Source organism: Mus caroli, chromosome 2 (assembly GCF_900094665.2).
Source record: "Mus caroli chromosome 2, CAROLI_EIJ_v1.1, whole genome shotgun sequence".
In the NCBI taxonomy this organism is placed as follows: domain Eukaryota; kingdom Metazoa; phylum Chordata; class Mammalia; order Rodentia; family Muridae; genus Mus; species Mus caroli.
Window position 1 is genome coordinate 171,216,800 of NC_034571.1, and position 18,762 is coordinate 171,235,561.

The window sequence follows — 18,762 nt, forward strand, 5'->3', positions numbered from 1 at the left end:
GAAAGCTACCCTCTGTTCGTCGCCCAGCGGTGGCCGCGGGCGTCCCTGGCCCAGCCGTTGTCTCCCCTGTCTGCCCCCCACCCTTCAGCACCAGGTTTCTCTTAATAAATTTTTCCCCTGCTTAGTCAGGCCTCAGGCAACAGCAAGTCGGTTTGCGCAGACAGTTGAGCCTGTGGCGTTGAGACCCCAGGCCAGTGTGGGCTTGGCAGTCCAGCCTGCCTTCCGACCATGGTCACCTGCGCGTAGCCTTTGAGGAGCATCCTTAGGGGATGATGGCACCTGCAATCTTGCCTTCCGTGGGTGGGAAGGGACTAGGAGGTGGCTTTAAGACTGAGTGACTCCAGAGCATCCGCAGCACCGCTCCTAGGGCAGCCCAGATAGTGGCTGAGTCATGAGTCTGTACAGCCTCCCCAGGACTGTGCTTGAAGTAGAAGGCTGCAGGACAGCTTTTGGGGATGAGCAGGATTGCTCTAGGTGTTGGAGGGCTGGGGTCTAAAGCAGGAAGTAGGTTAAGTGCCTACATAAGCCTTTATACTGGAAACAGAACCCACTTTGCAATCACCTGGGCTGCAGAGGCTTGCTGGAGCTTCTTTCCGGTAAGAGTGTTAAAGCACAAATGACAAACTTGGAAATGAGGGTGGCAGAGATAGGATGGGAATTCATAGGGAGACCCAGTAAGGATGGAAGGCCACAGATAGGACTGTACAGTTGAGAAGGGAACCTGCAGAGGTTCCAGCAGTCTGAGAGGCTCCTTGGAACAGCTGGTGGTTTGTCTGGGTTTTCATTATGGGAGTGCAGGGCTGTTGTGGATGCATGCCCCTGGCTCCAAGGATCAGGTCTTCTTAGGAAAGTCAGCCACCTCAGGGCTGATTGGTGTGCAGCTTACTAACTTAGGGCTATGAAACAAGGCTGCAGCCTGAGCAGATAAGTCACACAGATTGAAGGGTCAGCCCCAGCCCCTACCACTGCTGGATGAGTTGGTTTTTCTCTGCCTCTTTGTGGCATATAAAGACAAATGAGCTCATAGTGGAAACTTGGAGGGCAGCAAACACAATAGTGTTGGGTGTTAGAAGAAAAGGCTGTCTCAGTTGTAGGAAGGAGGTGTTTGAATACAACCTGGAAGTGGTAGAGAGAAGAGCAGCCTTAAGCAGAGTGAGAGGTTTAAGGTAGGAACCAGAGGAGCCTGCCTATCCTTGAAGAGCTTAGGCAGAGGAAGAAAATCAGGGTTTTCTGTTACAGTACCTAGGAGGAGGGTGGTGGCCAGTTTGGAAAAGAGATAAAAAGTGAGACTATGGGATTTGTAGGTGCTGGCTTTAAGAAAAACTTCCCTTTGTATATTTAAATTACTTATTTTACATTTGTTATCTCGGTGTGTGTGTAAATATGAGCACAACCCCTGGAAATTGGTTATCTCCTTCCACCATTTGGGCTCTGGAGATTGAACTTAGGTTGTACAGCTTGTTGGCAACGTTACCTGATGAGTCAACTCACCTGCCCACCCCTTTGATAGTGGGTATTGAACCCAGGGCCTTAAACTTACCAAGTGAGTGCTTTATGACAGCTGTGTTTACACAGACCTCTCTTTACTTTGTTTTAAGACAAGGTCTCATTAAGATGCTCATGCTAATCTTGAATTCACTCTGAAACTCAGGTAAGCTTTGAACTTTTGATCCTCCTGCCCCAGCCTCCTAAGTGTCTGAGATGATAAGGCCTGTGTCACCAGGTTTGATAGTTTTCAATTAGCAATAATTGTGCCTCTGATAAACCTTGTTGGCTATGGTGCTGTGACTTTGGAAATCTGTGGCTGGAGTAGAGATTCCTGAGAGTTTAAGTAGAAGGTTTTAAGGCAGGAACAGGAAGAGCCTGCCTACTCTGGAGGTGCAGCCTGCCTGTAGATGCTGGGGGAAAGCTAGGGCAGAGGAAGGCAGCCAGGGTTGTCTGTTACAGTACCCAGGAGTAGTGCTGCCCTGATGGGTCGGCACTTTGAGGAGAGGCTGCTCTCCCACCACAGCATAGATGGACCAAGGTTAAAGAACCTGTGCTATACTTGTGAATGTCCTTCCATGTTGAGCAGGAATTGGGGCATTTTTTTTTCTCTTGTAGTTTGTTCATTGTCCTCCTGTGGTTAGTTACCATGATGTCTGGAGATCACCATAGATGCAGGGTGAGAAACCCCCTGATCTTTGAGGAGAGCGCTGTTGAGCTGTTTGCCTCTATGCCTGCCCTAGTGGCAGGAGCAGTAAAAAGCCCCTGTTGTGATGTAGGAACAGGTATGCAGTGCTCTGGGAATCTCAGGGTAGAGGAGTGGCTTCTTTCTGACATGTAAGTTGCCCCCTTGTGATGACAAAGAAGTGGGATTGTCCACTATGCCCCCTGACAAGTGGTTTCTGTGTAATCTTGGCCATCCTGGAACTCCTGGCCTCACTCTGTAGGCCAGGCTGGCCTTGAACTCAGAGATTCACCAGCCTCTGCATCCTGAATCCTGGGGTTAAAGACATGTACCACCACTACCCAGCATCCACTAAGGTTTAAAGTCCTTTATGAACATCCTGTTTCCTTTCAGGAGGGAGCTATGGATTTGCTGCGGGAGCTGAAGAATATGCCTATTACATTGCACTTGCTCCAGGTAAGCACTTCCTGTCCTAACAGGGCTCCCTATATTAACTCCCACATGGCTTAATTGGCACAAACAACTGTTCTAAGGAGAGGATTTCTGATTCTCTCTGGTGATAAGAGAGGTGGGAGGTAGGTCCNTGGGTCCCAAATAGCCATTGGGAGAGATGTTTTCTGTCCCTGCCATTCCCCAGCTGTCCACTGTGGGAGTCAAGAGTCCTTGGTGAGGATCCNCCTCTGGAACAGGCCCCTCCACCTCTGACTCAGGCCACTTGTCTTGCAGTCCACCCGTGTTGGGATGTCTGTCAATGCTCTGCGCAAGCAGAGTTCAGACGAGGAGCTCATTGCACTTGCCAAGTCCCTCATCAAGTCCTGGAAGAAGCTCTTGGGTGAGTCTCAGAATGTAAAGGGAAGCTCTTGCTGGTCAGCACAGCATAGGAGTGCTGGCTCTGCTACCCTGATTGAAACTATATATGGTGGGATATGACAGACATAGATCAGAAAGGACTCATCCCTGGGCTGGATGTGGATGAAGATGATGGAAGATGGATGTCATCTGTTGTGATGGGGGAGGTGATGGCCTGGGAGGCATGATCATTGAGACAAGGGTATATGCTGCAGAGGAGGTTTTCAGGCTGCAGGAAGCCAACAGAAAAGGAGGTCCAGGCAGGATGCTCCAGCTGAAGGGGGAGGGGAATGGGACCGCTACCTATGCAAGAGAGTAGCTAGGCAGACAGCAACTGTTTCTGGGGACAGTGGACTACTAGGCTGCAGAGATGGTCCTATTGATTAGGAAGGCAGTCTTCTGNGTTCAGTCTACTTCTGTGAGACAACCCAGGGCCTGTTCCTCTTTACAGTCACATGCCCTGGTCCCCTGGTACCTAGTTNAGGCTTTGGGCAAAGTTCTGCCCATGTTTTCAGAAGGAGCCTTGTATGAGGCATATGCTTGTTTTTTTGCCTGGTTGGGCCTTGATGAATCCTACAGCAGCTTGCTTTTTTTGGGGGGGTGTTGTCCTAAAGAGGCTGGTGGACTTGCTGGGGACCAGTAGGAAGGTCCTGTAGCCTCTTGGCACCTTGCCTGTCAAGTAGCTTTAAGCAAAAAGGATAATGGCCAAGCTGAGGCTGGGCCCTNACCTGGCTGCCTGCTTCTGACCAGTCTACACCATCTGTTTTCTGATAATGGCAGATGTTTCTGATGGCAAATCCAGGAATCAAGGGAGGGGCACACCTTTGCCTACATCATCCTCAAAGGATGCCTCAAGGACTACAGATCTCAGGTAGCAAACCTGAAGGCAGGTACATACATTTATGCCTCTTGACTCAGTTTCCTCACTGGGAAGAGGAGGCTGGTGTGCATTTGCCTGGTTACTGCCCTGAGGGAAGGTCCCTCTCCAGGGTGAGTTTTACAAGGTTTGTCAGCTTCATGCTGGATACTGTCCCACTGTTCAGTTTCCTTCATGCCCATCTGAGATGTCTGNCTGTGTCTGCCTGTCACTGGCATCACTGAGACCTTCATTAAGTAGCTCTTATCCAACAGAGCTGGCCCAGCCCCAGAGCCCCTTGCCTACTTCCTCAAACCCTATCTTTTTGCTACTCATCAGGACTAGTGAATGGGTCCCTTTATGCAAATGCTATCTGGAGCTAGAGGTGAGCCCAGCTCTCATCTCCACATTCCTGTGGCAACACCATTGCTTTAAAGGTGGTCAGGACAGCCCAGTTACCATGGAGACTAGGAGCACTAGTAGTAACAGACTATAGATGAGAGACTACTTTAGCCTGGGCTGAGGCAATGACAGGCTAAGCTCTGGACTCCAGTGTAGCATTCCTGATATGTTATATCCTGAGCTGAATAGTATAGTTGATTTTGCTTCAGAAAGTCACCTGATGCTGCTGATTTCCAGGGGTGGTGTGAGGAAAGAGTCTGGTGGGCACAGCATGAATTTTGGGCAAGTCTTGTGTTGGGCCCAGATGTGAGGAAATCTTGCCCAATTTCATTTGTGTTGAGTGGGGCTACCTGTNACAGTAAGCCTNGACTTTGGGTGACCTCCCATCTCATCTTTACTCCCGGCAACTAGAATTATCTGCCTAATTCTGCCATTAGTAGAGAGAGATTCACAGCATGGCCCATGTCTTGGGCCTCTTAGGAAGCACTCTGGAGGTAGCAAGAATATCTCATCCCATTTTGAGCATGGAGTGTTGCTCAGACACTGACTGTGGAGGAGCTGNCGTCCACTTAGGGAGTGATCTGTACTCACTGTAGACCTTCTGGCCAATGCTCTACTCTGATGAGACATAACACACAGGCATTCTAGGCTGAACTAGGGATAGATGAAGTCACTGAGCCTAGTTGGAGGTCTGTCAGGATAGAGCAAATAGACTTCGGAGGTCAGCATGGTATCTATATTTGCTTTTCTGGGGATCACCTGTGGCCTAGGAAAGGTCAGGGACCATCCAGAAGTATCATCAGCTACTGGAGATGTGCAACTGAGCTCAGCAGGTTCAATCTGAGTCCAGCAGGCTTTGTCTCTTTAGCTGCAAGAAGCCAGACCCACCTAGGACCCCATCCACTCCGAGGATCACTACATTTCCCCAAGTGCCCATCACCTGTGATGCTGTACGAAACAAATGCCGAGAGATGCTGACTTTGGCCCTGCAAACTGACCGTGAGTGTTACAAGNTCTGGATTTTGACCCANGAGGTGGCCTGGGCCTCTGTCTGCCTCAGAGCTGCTGGAGAGGCAGCTTTTCTTTTTAGCTCACGGTGACCTAGCAAAGAGGCTAAGGTTTTTGGGGTCACCACAACATNTGCGTCTTGGGAACTGTCTCCCAGGAATGCAAGTGTTCTATTTAGCTTCGAGGGGTGGCAGATGGAAAAAGACAGTGGGGGAAACAAGTAAGGGTTCCCTCTTACAGACGACCACGTGGCCGTTGGTGTGAACTGTGAGCATCTGTCATCTCAGATCGAGGAGTATATCCTTTGTACAGGGTATATAGGGTCAAGGGCTTCTGATAGAGTCTACATTCCACTGAGTTGTACGTCTCCTGTAGCTATTGGACACAACTGGTAGGCTACCCAGTGCCCTTTCTGGGTGGTCCCTTGACCTTTCCTGGACCATAAATGGGCTATGACTACCTATTAGATAGATCTGGGTCTCAAACAGGAATGGGCCTAGAGAAGGCAGAGCACCACAGGCCCTTGGGTCCCCCACAGGTCTTGAGTGGGTAGATTCATCTCCATGAGCCTGGGAAGAACATTCCCCATATGACTCCCAGGAGGGGGTTGGAGCTCAGAAACCTCAGGTGGGTCCTTAAACACCTGCACGCATCTTCCTGGACGTGGGAAACACTGACATGAAGTACAAGAACCGTGTGCGGAGCCGAATCTCTAACCTGAAAGATGCCAAGAACCCTGGCCTACGGCGGAATGTGTTGTGTGGTGCCATCACACCCCAGCAGATAGCTGTGATGACGTCAGAGGTGAGCGCCACTGGAAGGGCTGGGGCAGACTGCTTCTGCAGAGCTGTCGGTTGAAAACTTTGCCCTTTTTATCAGGAGATGGCCAGTGATGAGCTGAAGGAGATCCGAAAGGCCATGACTAAGGAGGCCATCCGTGAGCACCAGATGGCCCGTACAGGTGGCACGCAGACCGACCTGTTTACCTGCAACAAGTGCAGGAAGAAGAACTGCACCTACACGCAGGTTGGGGGCCGCCCATCCTCTTCTTGGATACCACCCATGTCCCTACTTTTGGTCTGAGGCTCTGTGCAAAGGCTAGGTAGCTTGGCCATGCCCAGCATGTAGGGATAGGAGTATAATATACTGTTTGTCAGTAGCTATGGGACCTTCAGATCCTGCTATGGAGGTGGAAGCTGAGGCACTCTGGGAATGCTATATGGACTCTAAGGGGGCTTGGGAAGAAGGGACTAAATTAAGATGATCTCTCTGGTAGACAACTCTAGGGCTTGTGGAATAATGTTTGCTGTTGGGTCTCCAATATAGCCAAGGCCACTGGCATCTCTGCTGATCCTTTTACTTTATAGACCCTCCTGTTGGGAATCCTGCACTTATCCAACATTCTAGACTCTACTGAGCACAATTGTTCAGGGCCACAAAGGCCTCTGTTATGATAATCCACCTCCTCCATAGGTCTAGTTCTAGAAGGTTGATGTAGGTCACTGGGCAATTTCAAATCATCAATAGAAATCAGGGGGTATAAGACCAGTACTGCCCAGATCAGGGCAGCAAAGCCAGGGATTCAGCCACCCACCCTATACAGGTGCAGACCCGTAGCTCCGATGAGCCCATGACTACCTATGTTGTCTGCAACGAGTGTGGGAATCGATGGAAGGTAGGTGGGTGGGCCCCGAATGCTTGCTTCCAGTCCTGTCTTGATGCATATTGGGCCTGAAGTAGGAACAGGGGTGGGGGGTGGGGGTGGTGCACTGTACTCGGCTAGCCGCTTGGGAGTCTGGGATGGAGCCTATCCTATTTCTGCCCTAGCGGGTCATGTGGGGCTTTGGCCAGACATTTCTCTGCTTTCCTTCAGTTCTGCTGAGCCCTTCTGACGTAACCCTGGCCATGGCTAACACTGTCCTTCCTTCAATGTTCTTGGTGGACACAGCTTCTCTGGAGATACCCTGAAGGTGGCACGCCCCGTTCCAGCCCACCTGGTGTGCACTTTTTGCCCTCTTTACCTCATTATTAAATGTTTTCTTGCTCCTAATGGGCTAAACACAAGGCTTCAGCTGGGTCCTGTCCTTCCACTGCTGTAGATCTCTCCTCCCTGGGCTCAGACAACACTTGAGCTAAGCTGGTGTGAGGCAGTATTATAGATAAGAGCTTCCCTAATGTTTGGAGAGATTACTTGTTCATATGATTCTAGAATATTGCTAATGCTTGTATATGTCCCACCATGCTGGATGTGTGCTGGTGCAAGAACTTGCCCTGTGTTCACCCATTCTCACCAGGCGTGGCAGCCTAAGGACCCAGTTGCCTTCACTTTGCTTACTCATGGGGGACGATGGTCTCTGAGCTGAGGTCAGTTCTAGCTTCAAATTGCTGAAGCTTCTAGCAACTTGGAAGAACAAAGTAGTAGGAGCTTTGGTTTTATTGGACCAGTAAGATTAAGATGACACTGTGACTAGCTTCTTTGGAAAGACCATAACAACAGCTTTGCTCCCACAATCTTTACTTGCATCTCAAGCCTTTGTTGGATGCTGACACACTGTAGAGTTGAGGCTGGTTCCTAGAGCCATACCTTGAGCAGGGCCTGCAGTAGTACCTGTGGCACACTGTAGAGTCTGCACACTGTAGGTTTGGTAGGTGATCCTTTTCTTCAGCCTCCTACCCCAGTTGTGGGATAAACAGAGGCTTCTGTTTTTTAAAAATACAGAATACAATTTCATGTCTTTGGAATGTAGAGGAGTACACATGAATGTGAAAGGTCTCTCTTTTTTTGATAATACAGTAAGGACATATTTCCAACTTTAAAGTTAATTGATATATAAAATATAAATGGGCTCTTCATATGAGTCTGACTCTGAGGTCCTACATCTGGTTCTCAGGGAGTAACAGTTCTCCTGCTATAAACCTGTGGGCATAAAGGGTGTTCTCCATGAGAACATTTCCTGGGCAGTAGGAGCAGGGTAGGACAGAGTAGAACCCTGCAGTTGCCACTGGGACTGAATCTATTTCCAGCCAAGTTGGACAGGGCCAGCCCCTAGGCTGCCCATGGGAGTAGAACATCTGTGTGACAAATGACCTAGGCCTCAGAGGACTGTGGGGCTCCCTGGAGTAATAGAGAGCGGTAGGTGGGGGAGGTAAGGAAGCGAGGGTACGAGTCCCGGTGCATGAGGGTGTAGATCTGCAGCTGTGCATCATCAAATGTGTGTGGCGATGGCTCTTGCATCTTCCTATTGATGCCTTCTCGCACACGGGAGTCCAGGCTTACCTGTGTGGCAGGCACCAAGGTCAGGGGGGAGGGGCGGTGCCCTCCCCAGGTCACCCCCACTCATCCCTGCATCTGGCCCACCTCCTTGGGGGACAGGATGGACACGTAGTCCTCATAGATAAGTCGCGCCTTCTCATCCACCACATGTTGGTTGGCCTCTGCTTTCAACTCCTCACAAGCCAGCCAGAAGAGCATGTTCTCTTCACTGTATTCTGTGCGCAGGAATGCCCGGAATACACTGCGGCCCGTGGGGCTATGCATCAACTTGTCAAAGGACTGTGCCCAGCTCTGTACTTCCTCAGGGCTTGGTGGAGTGCTGCAGGCATTAGGGCCAGACCATGTCAGGCCTGAGACATGCACACAAGTACACATACATGCATGCCTACACAATGGTGGCCGTACTCACCAGACTTCACAGCTGGGGAGGGGTTGCAGCTTGCTTTCCCGAGAAACCTGCCAAGCTCGTTGCCGTTCTTGGTTCCTAGTGCAAAGAAAAAGTGGCTCTACCTTCTGCATTTGGGTTCTCTACCTACCACTAAGCTATATGTATGCTTTTGCATGTGGGTGCCTAGCACCAGTAAGTCTGTTACAAGGAAGGAAGCTCCTAGAGTGAACCTTCTTCACATCCTCTTGTCCCATCCCCCACCACCACCCCCACTGAAGTGGCTTATGCAGATTGCTGTTCTGGTTNCCACTGTGCCCTCTTTCCTGGTCAGCAGTCAGACTCTGCAGGCTCCTGGCACCCCTCCCTTTCTTTGGGTAGGTATAACCATACTCCTCAACCTAGTTCCAGNTCACTCCTGCNGCCACTGAAAAATCCAGACTGCAGACCTAATATCAACAATGGCTCTGGCTGATGTAAGAGCCTCCCCAGGGTGTCTGTACCCATGTGGTCCTGGATCCTGAACCCTGCTTCCAAGGGACTCGTCTCCCTGTCAGTCTGTGCTCAGCAGGCACAGTGAGTGTATATCTCATTCCCAAAGTTATGGTGAGAATTCAGTTCCCACCAGGCCTGGCTTCTCTCTCAGCAACAACACAGCTCAAGCGTTCAGCGAGCCCTGCCATTCACATCATTCCTTGTGTCTTGCCTATCTATACACAGCCCTGGTGGCTCGGCTCGCTGTTTAACAGACCCCACTTTGGGTCCCTCTGTCTATGCCGGGCCAGATTGCTGTAAGATGGTCAAACTTCTACCACCTTCTGTATTCCTGCCAGCAGACATTCCCAGATCTCAAATACCTTTCTGCCTAGGGCCAGCTGTTCCCTTATCTAAATCTCTTCTCAAATGTGTCCCTACTACACACACAGTCTAGGATCTGGGCAGCTCTCAGTGGCATAAGCAGGCATATGGTGAGTGCATGGACACCATATGATTGCCACTTGCTTGCTCTTGCAATATAACATGCCCCCAGCACACTGCGCGTTAGAGGGCTGGAGAGATCGGCTCAGAGTATTGGCTGATCTTCCCTAGGCCCTTGGTTGGATTTTCAGGACCCACATATTAGCTCTCAACTCTTTGTAATTTCATTCCGACACCTTCTTCTGGCTCTTCAGGCACCAGGTCTATCTGCAGCACACAGACATATTCAGGCAAATATACATGTAAGAGCCATGCAAAGCACCCTAGAGGATCTGGGTACTACCATGAGCCCACAAGGCCCAGCAGCCTCTGGGCAGGGTGATGCTGTGGCAGGGGCTCAGTAGTTTGTTGGATGCCTCTGGAGGTCTGGGGAACGGGACCAGGAATGAGCCCTAAATGCCACCCATGCTTCTGTACTTCTCTATATGAGCTGCTCCCAGGACTACATACCCGTTCTGTGCTTCATGAACCATGTACCCCCAGGACTACATACTTTGGCTTTGCTCCCCATGAGCCATGTTCCCCTTCCCAAATACCCTGAAGTCTTCTCAGGGCAATCTGTATCCCCAAGGTCCACATACCAGGAACAGCTACAGCAGCAGCACCAGCATAAGCAGCAGGGATTGCGACTGGGAGGTCCTGAGGGGGCTGCGTCATGGCTGGACATCGAGGGAGGCCTGTCTGCCTCCTCTGGCCCTGTGTGCTGAGGAAGAGAGGGCTGCCTCAACCTCCACTCTAGAATTCACTGGGCCCTCTGTCTCTGCCCGTGTGCCCAACTGCCTGTGTCCCCAAGGTTATATCTTGAGCACCAGGGGTCCAGGAACCCAAGAAGTGGGTGGTGCCTACCTGTTTCTCAGCCTCATGTGGGGTGGGCATGGGTGAGTGGAGGGGGTTGCCCAGATTCTGTGGTGCCAGCTCTGGACCCTCACCGCAGCATAGGATCCTGGCAGATCTAAGAAGGAGGTTGGAATTCTGACTGAGGGCCTGTGATGCTGGCCCACCTTATAACCTATGCACCCACCTCAGGGCGTGGTCAGAGTCCTGCCCCAGCCTTCTCCCCCAAGCCTGATTACTTACACCATGTGGAGAATCCCGAGTCAGAGACAGGGCTACTGCAGCTGGGCCTTCCATAGAAGGTTCTAAGACACCCCTATCTGTTCAGTCCCTGAGAAGCCGGAAACTTGGGTTCCTCTTTCTTGATTTCCGGCTCCTGGCCCCTCCCAAGGGGACTGGAGCTACAAGTCGGTATGGAGGGTATCAGATATTCTGACTACTCCCTTCCTCTAGGGAGCTGGGTAGAGATGCTACCCAGATGACTGCAGGGTGCTAGGCCTGAAGTACTGAATACTTGGCCAGGACTCAGAACAAGACTCCTGGAAGTGTGAGAAATGGGGTATGCACTGATGAGAGGTGTGTACTTGGGGAACAAGGTTCTTTCTTTGGTCCTTAGCTGCCTCAGACACTCCCACTCTCACCCCGCTTTCCATCTATCTCCCTAGGATAAGAAGCTCGTGTGGCATTGTAGGAGGATAAACTGCTTAGCTGGAGCCCTGGGCTCTTCAGTGGAATTTCCTATGGTTTATCATTCTTGATGTTGGACCATACCTTCATAGGGGTTCTAGGAATCTCTTAGGCCACTGAAAACTGACTTCAAATTCCAGTGTTCCCCAGATAACATCCAATCAGTACCTTGGAGGCAGTTTTGAATGTTTCCTCTCTCCTCGACCTGTGCCCACTTCTGTCCAGGTGGAAGCCATCCATGCTTTAAGCCTCTGCTTTATCTACCTTCCTCTCATCAGCCTGGGGCACACATTTTCTCAATGAAATTTACCCTCCTGTAGCCCTTCATTCAGAAGAGGCCTTTGAGTCCTCTTTCTGTCTAATCTCTGTATACTGGGCAGCTTCACCACCTGAGGCTTTCTGAGATGNTGGGTTCTCAAGTCTCCAAGCTAGCAAGTCAGGACACACAAGTAGCTTGGGTTGTACTTTCCAGCAGTTGAGTTTCTAGGGAAAAGGGGTGGGGTAGCCTGAGGTCTCCATGCTGTTCAAAATCATCCCTCACCTGTCACCCTGTAGAGATCATCATCCCTCATGGGGTCCATCTCCAGTCAGCTGACTGGACATGGGGCCTGCACGCTGGGTGCCCTGCCCTTTTTCCTAGCTCCTTGCACTCATCAAAGGTCAGTTGGGACTACCCATGTCGTCCAGGGTGCTCTTCACTACTGCCTCCTTTCTCGGCAAGGAGAGCCTAGAGTCTGAATCAGGGTTGTCCTGCCCCACATGCAGCTATTGGAGGGCTTCTTTCCTCCCCAAGCCTCCCAGGTATTGGCCTCCCAAGTCTATGCTAAGAGGCCAGATTCAGCAAATCTGGTCTCTGGGGATAGAAATTCCCTGGTGAATGGCTGCCCATTTTGCCCTACAGAAGCAAAAAGAATGCCCAAGCCCACCCAGACCAAAAAAATAAATTCCAGAAAAAAAAAGTCATAACCTTTGGGAGGAGGGCTGACAGGATCNGTTCTCACTTCCATCCAACACTGTCATTGTCCTACCTATACCTCCATGGCAGGGCCGGCCTCTCACCATGGCGAACCCAGCTGCCCAAGCCCACCTGTGGAATGATAGGCCCCCACCCAGTTCCTGCTTTTCTGCAGGTGGGGTCGTCTGGAAGGCTGGTCTCCCCTTCACGGTCTCTCTTGCTGTCTCTGGCGCCCCCACCCCTTTCTTAAGGAATTCGCCATGGCGCCCAACTCACCAGCGACCTAAAGGCAGATGGGGGCGGGAGGGCCAGGTTCGGTCTGGGCCCCACCCTGGCTGCCGAAGGGGCGTGCTCTAAAGCAGTAGGGATTTAAGTCAGACAGCAAGACGTACTCCGGGGCACTCTTGAGGTAGAAAGGCTCACGGAGTCCCCGCTCAGATGGGGCCGAGGATGCAGCATTCACCCTTATGGCTCGCCGGGCCAACTGACTAGCGGACCCAACTCGAAGGGTGGGTAAGGTGGCAGATCGGAGTCTCGTCTGGCCCCTCCCCACCAAGCTAGCAGGCAGGAGACGCGGAAACCTGGGTTCTTCCGGCCCCCACCTTTGAGCAATCACTTCTCAACGCTCTGAGCTGAAGAAAAAGGGGAACCTTGCTGCGGCTCTCCCTCCCCCACGCGCAAGGGGTGGGCTCTGGTCCTACTGCGACCTAGATCCACGTGGACCGGTCACTGAAGTCCGGGAACAGAGCCGGCATCTATATCGCCAGGGCCCGTCCACGGTCCAGCGCCGCACTCACCGCCGCGTCCCCGAGTCACGCCGCCCGCGCGCTCCGAAGTCCCGCTGGTCACCGGGGAGGGGGCGCAGTGCGCAGGCGCCTCCGCGGTACTTCCCCAAAGAGAGGGGCCGGGACTTCCTCGAGCCCCAGCGCTTGCTCGCCCGCAGTGCCCCGCCCCGCGCCCGCTCCTGTGCCCCACCCGCGGCTGGCGTGTCGTCCCGCGGTAGCGTGGCATGGTGACCCTGAGGGGTGAGTCGTACAGAGAGTGGATTGAGCCGACGCTCCATTCTTGTTAGCTGGGTTTTCCCAGCCTTTATGTTGGACACCAGAGCTGAGCCCTGTGTGCTACTTGGCTCGCCTGGATTAGAAGAGGCCCGTGGGAAGGACTGGCCTGTGGTACTGCCCCGTCTGGTCCNACTCTTCGCCTTTCTGAGGCTAGTCTGTAACGTAGCATTAAGAGTCTGTCACTCTGCATTCGAACTTTGCCCGAAAGGGAGGTTCAGGGACTGCAGCTTAAAGCAGGTTCTTATATCAAATCACCCCGAATGTTTCTGGGGCCTGGTTGAGTCCCTTCTGAACTCTCAAACTGCTCCAAGATAGCCTTTACCACAAATGGCCNTGCTCTTTGGTCAACTCTTCAGATCCTTTGTNATTGGGTACAAAATTGAGTTAGTTCATTATCCCAGCATGCTTTGGGCCAGTGTTTAGAGTGGTCCGTTGGGGCTTGTGGTTCCAGCACTGGACACACAGTCACACAAGTTGTTAATGCTCACATACGACATCATACATATTAAGTCAGGGATGCAAAGGAGAGTTCTTCAGGCAGTGGGGCAGAGGCAGAGGCAGACTAACTGAACTGACTGCAGTGGATTAGAATGGGAGACAGGCAAGAAAGGGATGGGGTGAAAGGTGAGGAGACAGGATGCTGCCATGATGCTGAGGGGTCCAGGATGAAGAGAGAACAATGGGTGAGAGACTCCCAGGCTCTGAGGGGGGCTTTATGAATTGACCACAGAACCCTTTTGGCTGCCACGCTGGCAGCTTCCTAAGTAAGGTAGAGGCTAAGCACATCTGAACAGGAAGTTACTTTAGTTTAGATAATATTCCTAAGGTGTACACAGATCAGAACATGGCAGCCCAGTAGNCATGGATGAGTAACTGATGGAGGCCACAAACCAAACCTGATTCTGCAGTGTTTGGTGTGGGCATGACCGTGGGTAGAAATCAGTATGCTTTCCTCTTAATTCCTTTTACCTGCCTGTCTACCTGTTCTCTGCCACCTTACATCTGCTCACCACACAATTAACATCTTTCCCTAAGCACAGAGAATGCCTCTAAATCCAGGAAGGAGAGCAGGAGCACTGAACACGCGATGCCAGCGGGGATTGAACTGGAGCCCAATAAACTCTGCTTGAGAGCAGTGCCCCTAGGTCCTCACAAGCCCCACCTGATGGTGCGTGGGGCACAGGTTTTGTATTCCTGCAAGATTTCCTTCGGACAGAGGGATCCTATGCCGGCTTTCCTAGCTGTACACCTAGTCCCTCACTGGTGTACAGATCCAGAGGGCTCTTAAGTTGGTCTGATATTTGGTATGGCACTCCTGTGTCATTGGAGTGCTTTGTCTTTGTTCTCAGCCCTCTGTTCTGAAGTACTTATGTGGATTACTCGCTGTGTGGGACACTGACTGCAGTGACCTTAGGCATTCCAGTAACCCTCAGGAAGAAACACAGTCAGAAGGGGTGAAACAGTGGTATGACTTTACAAAGTAGATGAAAATTTTCACTTTGCAAATCTCTAAGAGACAAAATTCTGGGGTTTAGAGCTTGGCCAGAGGAGCCCAGCACTGGCTATCATGTGGTATAATTGATGGTCATTAGAGATCTACATCTGTGTGTGAGAGGAACCATCATTGCTGGATGAAGAGACTGTCTCCTTTTCCCTGTCCATACCTGTGTACAAACCTACCATTTCCCTGCCTCTGTGGTCTTTCCCACTGTCAGAAATCTCCTCCCCTCCTCCTGAGAGCTCCTGTTGATTTGTGAATGCTGCAGTCTGGGCTTGGATCAAGGCCTAGGGCAGCAACAGGCCAGAGAGTGAGAAGGGTCATGTGCAGGGGGAGAAGACCAGCTGAGGAAACAGAGCCCTGAGAACTGGCCATCAGCAAGTAAGAGCCTTCTGGACCACAGTTTTGATCTCTTCCTCCCTCCTATTCTCTGTTTCATGCAGAGCTAGTGGGAGCCCCCATGCAGGAGCAGGCAATTGTTTATCTCCCTGAAGCTTCCACCTCTGTGCAGCCTGATGGAGAGGGGCTGGAAAGGAGGACAAGTACTGGGAGCCAAGAGGCCAAGAGGCCACAGGTTCTGCAAAGAACCAGTGCTGTGGAGAGGAGGAAGATGAGCTGCCCAGAAATGAGGGGCTTTTCAGAGTCCAGTGGTCAGAATGGGATGGGTAGCTTTCTTTCTGTGTCTGGTGGATGAGTGGGCACAGGAGGCTGTTTCCGGTGAAAGGGAGTGGGTGAGTTTTCTGTCCCACCATCCAGGGACCTTGGAGAGAGCACCCCATTTTCAACCTGTTGGTCATCTGGGCACAACTGGACTCTCCAAAGGCCAGTTTTGGCTTTGCACTCATTTCCCCCTCCCAGAATGCCACCCCAGTCCTCAGATGGAATGACCCTAACTTTGGAGACAGCCCAGATTTCCGGGGGTGCTGGTGTCTAGGCAGGCTCATCCCTATGCTTTTCCACACTAGTAACCTCCCACATCTAATGGCCCTGAAGGGCACCAGTTGCAGGCTGTTGGGAGAAAGGAATGCCCACCCACCAACATCTCCTTGCTTCTGTGGCTGTCGCTGAAGAAGAGGCAGCATCCATGTTTGTCTTTTCCTGTGGGNCATGGATGAGTAACTGATGGAGGCCACAAACCAAACCTGATTCTGCAGTGTTTGGTGTGGGCATGACCGTGGGTAGAAATCAGTATGCTTTCCTCTTAATTCCTTTTACCTGCCTGTCTACCTGTTCTCTGCCACCTTACATCTGCTCACCACACAATTAACATCTTTCCCTAAGCACAGAGAATGCCTCTAAATCCAGGAAGGAGAGCAGGAGCACTGAACACGCGATGCCAGCGGGGATTGAACTGGAGCCCAATAAACTCTGCTTGAGAGCAGTGCCCCTAGGTCCTCACAAACCCCACCTGATGGTGCGTGGGGCACAGGTTTTGTATTCCTGCAAGATTTCCTTCGGACAGAGGGATCCTATGCCGGCTTTCCTAGCTGTACACCTAGTCCCTCACTGGTGTACAGATCCAGAGGGCTCTTAAGTTGCTCTGATATTTGGTATGGCACTCCTGTGTCATTGGAGTGCTTTGTCTTTGTTCTCAGCCCTCTGTTCTGAAGTACTTATGTGGATTACTCGCTGTGTGGGACACTGACTGCAGTGACCTTAGGCATTCCAGTAACCCTCAGGAAGAAACACAGTCAGAAGGGGTGAAACAGTGGTATGACTTTACAAAGTAGATGAAAATTTTCACTTAGCAAATCTCTAAGAGACAAAATTCTGGGGTTTAGAGCTTGGCCAGAGGAGCCCAGCACTGGCTATCATGTGGTATAATTGATGGTCATTAGAGATCTACATCTGTGTGTGAGAGGAACCATCATTGCTGGATGAAGAGACTGTCTCCTTTTCCCTGTCCATACCTGTGTACAAACCTACCATTTCCCTGCCTCTGTGGTCTTTCCCACTGTCAGAAATCTCCTCCCCTCCTCCTGAGAGCTCCTGTTGATTTGTGAATGCTGCAGTCTGGGCTTGGATCAAGGCCTAGGGCAGCAACAGGCCAGAGAGTGAGAAGGGTCATGTGCAGGGGGAGAAGACCAGCTGAGGAAACAGAGCCCTGAGAACTGGCCATCAGCAAGTAAGAGCCTTCTGGACCACAGTTTTGATCTCTTCCTCCCTCCTATTCTCTGTTTCATGCAGAGCTAGTGGGAGCCCCCATGCAGGAGCAGGCAATTGTTTATCTCCCTGAAGCTTCCACCTCTGTGCAGCCTGATGGAGAGGGGCTGGAAAGGAGGACAAGTACTGGGAGCCAAGAGGCCAAGAGGCCACAGGTTCTGCAAAGAACCAGTGCTGTGGAGAGGAGGAAGATGAGCTGCCCAGAAATGAGGGGCTTTTCAGAGTCCAGTGGTCAGAATGGGATGGGTAGCTTTCTTTCTGTGTCTGGTGGATGAGTGGGCACAGGAGGCTGTTTCCGGTGAAAGGGAGTGGGTGAGTTTTCTGTCCCACCATCCAGGGACCTTGGAGAGAGCACCCCATTTTCAACCTGTTGGTCATCTGGGCACAACTGGACTCTCCAAAGGCCAGTTTTGGCTTTGCACTCATTTCCCCCTCCCAGAATGCCACCCCAGTCCTCAGATGGAATGACCCTAACTTTGGAGACAGCCCAGATTTCCGGGGGTGCTGGTGTCTAGGCAGGCTCATCCCTATGCTTTTCCACACTAGTAACCTCCCACATCTAATGGCCCTGAAGGGCACCAGTTGCAGGCTGTTGGGAGAAAGGAATGCCCACCCACCAACATCTCCTTGCTTCTGTGGCTGTCGCTGAAGAAGAGGCAGCATCCATGTTTGTCTTTTCCTGTGGGNGCCCAGGGGGAAAAGAGGGGGAAATACCAGAGAACCCTTGGAAGAGAACTTTATATGAGAGGGTGGGGAGCCACTGTAACCGTAGGGTCTCTGAACGCCAAGGTCTCAGTCATCGGGGGAAAATGTTGCCATCTACCTCCTCTTCCAGGATTGTCTCAACACGCCTCCGCTGCAGAGAGAGAGGCTGGAGCCAATGTGTGGCGAGGCACNGAACCCTCCCACCCGTCTCCGGGGTTCCCCACACCTCATGTCGGTCCAGAGGATCAGGGATCTTTGTGGGCTTCAGTTGGGGTGGTAGGAACAGTTCCAGTCGGATGGCGGCGCGCGCNGAGCTCTGCTTCTGGATCAGCAAAGAGATTTCCTCTGCCTGGGAACCAAGTTTACTGAGCAACCCTGCGAGCATGCTAGAGGAGTACCTCCCTCCACCCGCAGGGTGGGCCCTCTTTAGAAGATGCACTGGGTCCTCTCCCTTCTTCCTACCCGCATTCGGGTGTAGCGCAACCGCAGGGCATGGACTCGGCCCCGGGCTTCCGCGGCCTTAATAAGGCCCAGAAACCGATTTTGATGCTCAGATGGTAGGTTTAATGCCTGTGACCAGGTGCGCGGGTCAGGCATGTCGTAGGGTAACTCTACCGACTCGCGTGGAAACATGGAGGCCACCTTGCCTATATCGTCAAGAAAGTCGCCAAAGAGCAGGTGGCCTTGGCGTAGTGTAGGGGACAAGGCTACCAGCCTCTGCTGAGTCAATGCCCAGCCTGTCTTCAGAGGCTCTGTAGTCCTGGGGCCCTTCCTGTTCTTCTCTCCAGCTCCAGCTCCAGCTCCAGCTCCAGCTCCAGCTCCAGCTCCAGCTCCAGCTCCAGCTCCAGCTCCAGCTCCAGCTCCAGCTCCATATGCACTCCTTTTGGCCCGCTCCCGTGCACCCTTTACTCCCAGGGTCGTCATGCTCCGGTCTGTG

General features: G+C 51.9%; 3 protein-coding genes across 11 annotated transcripts in view; 1 reads left to right on the forward strand and 2 right to left on the reverse strand.

Moving 5' to 3' along the window:
• The window catches only part of Tcea2 (transcription elongation factor A2), a 7,653-nt gene extending 291 nt beyond the window's left edge, over positions 1-7,362 (forward strand). The window contains exons 1-10 of one of the 3 annotated variants that reach the window (XM_029474470.1): positions 17-94; positions 2,564-2,626; positions 2,897-3,002; positions 3,800-3,890; positions 5,146-5,276; positions 5,526-5,582; positions 5,935-6,089; positions 6,165-6,311; positions 6,889-6,960; positions 7,159-7,362. In XM_029474470.1, coding sequence (XP_029330330.1) covers positions 2,573-2,626; positions 2,897-3,002; positions 3,800-3,890; positions 5,146-5,276; positions 5,526-5,582; positions 5,935-6,089; positions 6,165-6,311; positions 6,889-6,960; positions 7,159-7,167 — 822 coding nt within the window. In that variant the 5' untranslated portion in view covers positions 17-94; positions 2,564-2,572 and the 3' untranslated portion in view covers positions 7,168-7,362. Of the gene's footprint in view, positions 1-16; positions 95-132; positions 597-2,563; positions 2,627-2,896; positions 3,003-3,799; positions 3,891-5,145; positions 5,277-5,525; positions 5,583-5,934; positions 6,090-6,164; positions 6,312-6,888; positions 6,961-7,158 lie in introns of those variants that run through there. The other 2 variants (XM_029474469.1, XM_021155510.2) reach the window with 2 other exon arrangements.
• Positions 7,363-7,620: 258 nt separating this feature from the next.
• Positions 7,621-13,294, reverse strand: Rgs19 (regulator of G protein signaling 19). 7 transcript variants are annotated; one of them, XM_029474471.1, is made up of 6 exons: positions 13,001-13,182; positions 10,769-10,874; positions 10,504-10,625; positions 8,969-9,043; positions 8,644-8,878; positions 7,621-8,562 (listed from the first exon to the last, which is right to left on the reverse strand). In XM_029474471.1, the coding sequence occupies exons 2-6, from the start codon at positions 10,796-10,798 to the stop codon at positions 8,374-8,376; spliced, it is 651 nt and encodes a 216-aa protein (XP_029330331.1). In that variant the 5' UTR covers positions 10,799-10,874; positions 13,001-13,182; the 3' UTR covers positions 7,621-8,373. The 7 variants fall into 7 exon arrangements, with proteins under 7 accessions (XP_029330331.1, XP_021011049.1, XP_021011047.1 ...); XM_021155390.2 differs by having other exon boundaries at positions 12,675-13,182; XM_021155388.2 differs by lacking the exon at positions 13,001-13,182 and adding an exon at positions 11,000-12,262.
• A 4,555-nt stretch (positions 13,295-17,849) lies between these two features.
• Lkaaear1 (LKAAEAR motif containing 1) overlaps positions 17,850-18,762 on the reverse strand; it is a 2,475-nt gene continuing 1,562 nt past the window's right edge. Inside the window, exons 2-4 of the mRNA XM_021156772.1 lie at positions 18,288-18,757; positions 18,052-18,174; positions 17,850-17,976 (exon numbers count right to left, since the gene is read on the reverse strand). Coding sequence (XP_021012431.1) covers positions 17,917-17,976; positions 18,052-18,174; positions 18,288-18,749 — 645 coding nt within the window. The 5' untranslated portion in view covers positions 18,750-18,757 and the 3' untranslated portion in view covers positions 17,850-17,916. The remainder of the gene's footprint in view (positions 17,977-18,051; positions 18,175-18,287; positions 18,758-18,762) is intronic.